At 39.2% G+C, this 3,619-nt stretch overlaps 1 protein-coding gene across 1 annotated transcript; it reads left to right on the top strand.

Annotated features, from left to right (window-relative positions):
- Nucleotides 1–1,120: 1,120 nt before the first annotated feature.
- On the top strand, nt 1,121–2,822 carry LOC108572161 (odorant receptor 94b-like). Its single transcript, XM_017934358.1, has 5 exons — nt 1,121–1,482; nt 1,590–1,928; nt 2,254–2,455; nt 2,536–2,691; nt 2,766–2,822. The coding sequence occupies exons 1-5, from the start codon at nt 1,121–1,123 to the stop codon at nt 2,820–2,822; spliced, it is 1,116 nt and encodes a 371-aa protein (XP_017789847.1).
- Nucleotides 2,823–3,619: the final 797 nt, after the last annotated feature.

The raw sequence follows: 3,619 nt of genomic DNA, 5'->3' as shown, positions 1-3,619 counted from the left end.
CGTTCGTGTGCTCTCCGTGAATCTCGATTCGTTCGTCGCTGTCAGTATTGATAAATATCAAAAAACTAATATTTTCCTTTTAAGATACGTCAATTTCTTTCCTCTTCCTTCGAATTTAAAGCGTTTTCCAATTGATCGTGGTAAACCAATTTGAAATATTGTCTTGACCTTAGTTGCTGAAAACTTCTTACTCGGCGTACAACGTTCTCCAACGCGGCGAAGGCTAAGGAACGGTTGGCCAAGCGTTCACCACCGTGGCCGGCGTGCTTCTGGGTGGAAGAAATTAACGTGCGGATTAATGCCAGGAGAAAATAGGCCAGGTTTACATAAGCTGAAACAAAACCACGTATATTCTACTACTGGCAGCACTACACTTCAAACTACCGCGTCTCCTTTTGCTCATCCTTCGCTCTATTTTACTTGAAACGAGAATAAAGATGATATCGCTCGCAAGTGGTAATATTTCGTCTGATTCATATTTCAACGTAGCTAAATCAAGTTAATATATCCTGGCTGTGTTTAAAGAAGAAGCGAATCACGCCGTTGCATCATTAACAAAAATAATGACGCGTCGCGAACGTACGTATCCCCGAACCACAACTTTTTCGCGCTCCAACGAATTTTTGTATTAGAAAAATCTGCCGATCGAGTAGATAAGATTGCACGTCACTTTTAACCAAACTATTTCCCTCGAAAGAGAGGAAGAAAAAGTATTATATGTTCGTTCCAATGGACGTGTGTATTCTTCTCATCACTTCCGCTGTTTGTCACGCATTGCCACAGCTTAGAGAACAATGTACACAGAATTATGATAGAATCATGAGCTGGAAGGGTTGAATTTTTATTCTTGAAAATGTAATTACGCGTCTATTATTGACTATTACTATAATGACACGGTTGCCGCCGCCATACAAAGGGTATGTTCCGGTGAAAAAAATAAGCCGATTCGAGGCAGCGCGATGTAAATCGATATCGTCGAGATTATTAATGATATCTCCAATTTCGTGGGAGTGAAAGTGACAGTACAAATATAAAGACACTCGTGTTTTTATGAAAAGAAGTTTCCCCGATGCTGGTACAGCAACGTTCCTTTCAAAACTTTATAATTACTCTATGAAACATGAGCGTACTGAAGTCTACGTCACTTTTGCTCAAAATTTCCGGCTGTTATCTGCCCCATTCGTGGACAACACCGTTCGAAAGGTCTTTGTACAATATCTACGGGGTGTTCTCCTTTCTTCTTCTAAGCAGCCTCGTCCTCTCGCAAATATTAGACGTAGCGATCAACGTGGAGAGCCAGGATGACTTCAGTGACAATTTTTCTGTCACCGCTGTGGTGTTTCTCACGTGGTTCAAGCTTTCCATCCTACTCATACGACGTGGAAACTTTATATTTCTGATCGATACGCTTCAGAACAAGCCGTTTTCACCTGTGGACACGGAAGAGAACGAGATTAGAGCGAAATTCGAGAAGATCACCGAGTAAGTTTGAGTATCATGTAGGAATAGTATAATTTCTTGTAAAGAATTGACAAATTTTACGTACTTTCAAAGTTAAGATTGAGTGATGTTAGTCTCTGGTTTTTTAGATGGAACACGATTGGCTACTGGAGTTTACTATTAATTTCTACGTTCTTTATATACGTGAGATCGCTTTTGATAGATTTTAGTAATAGAAAACTGATGTTTCGAGCATGGATACCCTACGATTACTCCCCTGCGCCCATTTTTATCCTTACCTTCGTCCATCAAGCTATAGCCGCGACGATATGTTGCACTTCGAGCGTCACTGTGGATTCTCTATACACTGGCTTGTTGATTAATATCTACTGCCAGTTCGAGATACTAGAACATCGTCTAAGGAACGTTAAAACTGAGCAGGATGACTCTGTGAAGCAATGTGCTCAACATCACGATCGTATATACCAGTAAGTTTTCGTTTGCCTTGTGATATTTCAAATTAGTTACATTCGTGATGCAAATTATGACGCGAAAAGTAAAGAATAATTTCTGAGTCACATTTGACAATTTTGTTTTTTTTTGGTAACCGTATTTTCAACGATAAAAAGATTGTGAATTGCAGAATGCAATTTAATTTTATATTTATTTTATATTATTGCAAAGTACAATATTCCAATATTCGAAAAATTTCCAAATTTTGAAAAGAAAATTGTAAAGTAAGGAATTAAAGACAGAAAGAAAGCGAGACAACCCTTTCGTGGAAAATTCACTATGTTGCTTGCAAACTTGCAGATTTTCGAAAAAGGTGAACGAAGAATTCAAACTGATACTGATTTCTCAATTCTGCATAAGCATGTCGGTGATCTGCTTCAATCTTTACCGAATGACACAGATCAAAATGGACACGAAATTCGTCGAAATCATACTCTACTCTTTCTGCACTATCACGCAGATATTTTACTATTGCTGGTACGGCAACGAAGTGAAAGATAAGGTTGATCATTGTCACGATAAGAAAAATACAAAAATCATCCGACAAATTTTCTCCATTTGATCGAATACTTTCCCTCGTAGAGCCTCCAACTTCCATACATGATATTTCACAGCGACTGGACGTCTTTGAACAACAACGTCACCAGAGCACTTTTAATCATGATGAGACGTGCAGTGAGGCCAATAGAGTTCACCAGTATTCACGTTGTCTCTGTGAATCTCGAATCCTTCATGGCAGTCTGTATACCAAATAAACCAAAACGATTCCTCTTTACAGAAAATTCAACATTCTGAGGTATCACCTGTTTCAGGTAATAAAAACTTCGTACTCCGCGTTCAACATGATCCAACAAAGCAAACAATCGTAAGGAACACTGTCAACGTAGAAAAACAACCAGATGCGAAAAGCTTCCAGGTGCTACTAATAAACGTAAAGAGAGTCGAATGTTGCCATTCAACCTACCGAACGATTGATTTAATGAATCGAGATATTTCGGTGCCTCTGTAACCCTATACTGTAACCCATTGCAGAAAGCTCTCGATGGCTTATACGGTTCCTATAGAACTGAGCGTGGTTAGTACAGTGTATTCTCCACAAGTGTCAGACCACAAGGAAGCTAAACCAGACACTCGTAGAGTCAGGGACTACGTTTTCGAGCCTCGCGCCCGCCTTTGTAGTTTGCCGAATGTAGACAAGGACAGCGAATAAAAGATAAGGATGAAACGTGAGTCGAGGCAACCAACCAATTTAAGTATCAACTTTTTTAATTTTACGTTTTTTTATCCGGAAATTTTTCTTAACATATTTATGAGATTTTTCTGATGAAAATGACATCAAACACGACATAATTTGAACAACATTTACTTATTAACACGTTCACTGTCACGCCAGATTTACAGGTTGCTGTCAGGCGGCCAAAATTCTCGTATATATTCCGAAAACCGATTTTTAATTGCGAAACACTACTGAGACGGTTTAATTTGGGGGAGCCAGCTCATATTTGAGCTGGCAATACACAACACAACTAACTACTAAACCAAATCACCAGGAAAAAAACCCATTTTTGTAACTCACTGTTCGCTGATTAAACAGCTGAGCTCTGCAACGTGGATTTGACTGCATTTTCTCCTTCCTTCCTTCCTTCCTCCCAGTTCCGATTGATTT

The sequence above is a fragment of the Habropoda laboriosa genome, unplaced genomic scaffold (assembly GCF_001263275.1).
Source record: "Habropoda laboriosa isolate 0110345459 unplaced genomic scaffold, ASM126327v1 scaffold107, whole genome shotgun sequence".
NCBI lineage: Eukaryota > Metazoa > Arthropoda > Insecta > Hymenoptera > Apidae > Habropoda > Habropoda laboriosa.
Note: the sequence above shows the minus strand (reverse complement) of the source record. Positions and strands in the feature narration are given on the sequence as shown.

Coding starts and splice junctions, on each gene's coding strand:
- LOC108572161 (XM_017934358.1), top strand. CDS start 1,121: ATGAGCGTACTGAAGTCTACGTCACTTTTGCTCAAAATTTCCGGCTGT. Junction 1,483..1,589: donor AAATTCGAGAAGATCACCGA/GTAAGTTTGAGT, acceptor CTGGTTTTTTAG/ATGGAACACGATTGGCTACT. Junction 1,929..2,253: donor CATCACGATCGTATATACCA/GTAAGTTTTCGT, acceptor GCAAACTTGCAG/ATTTTCGAAAAAGGTGAACG.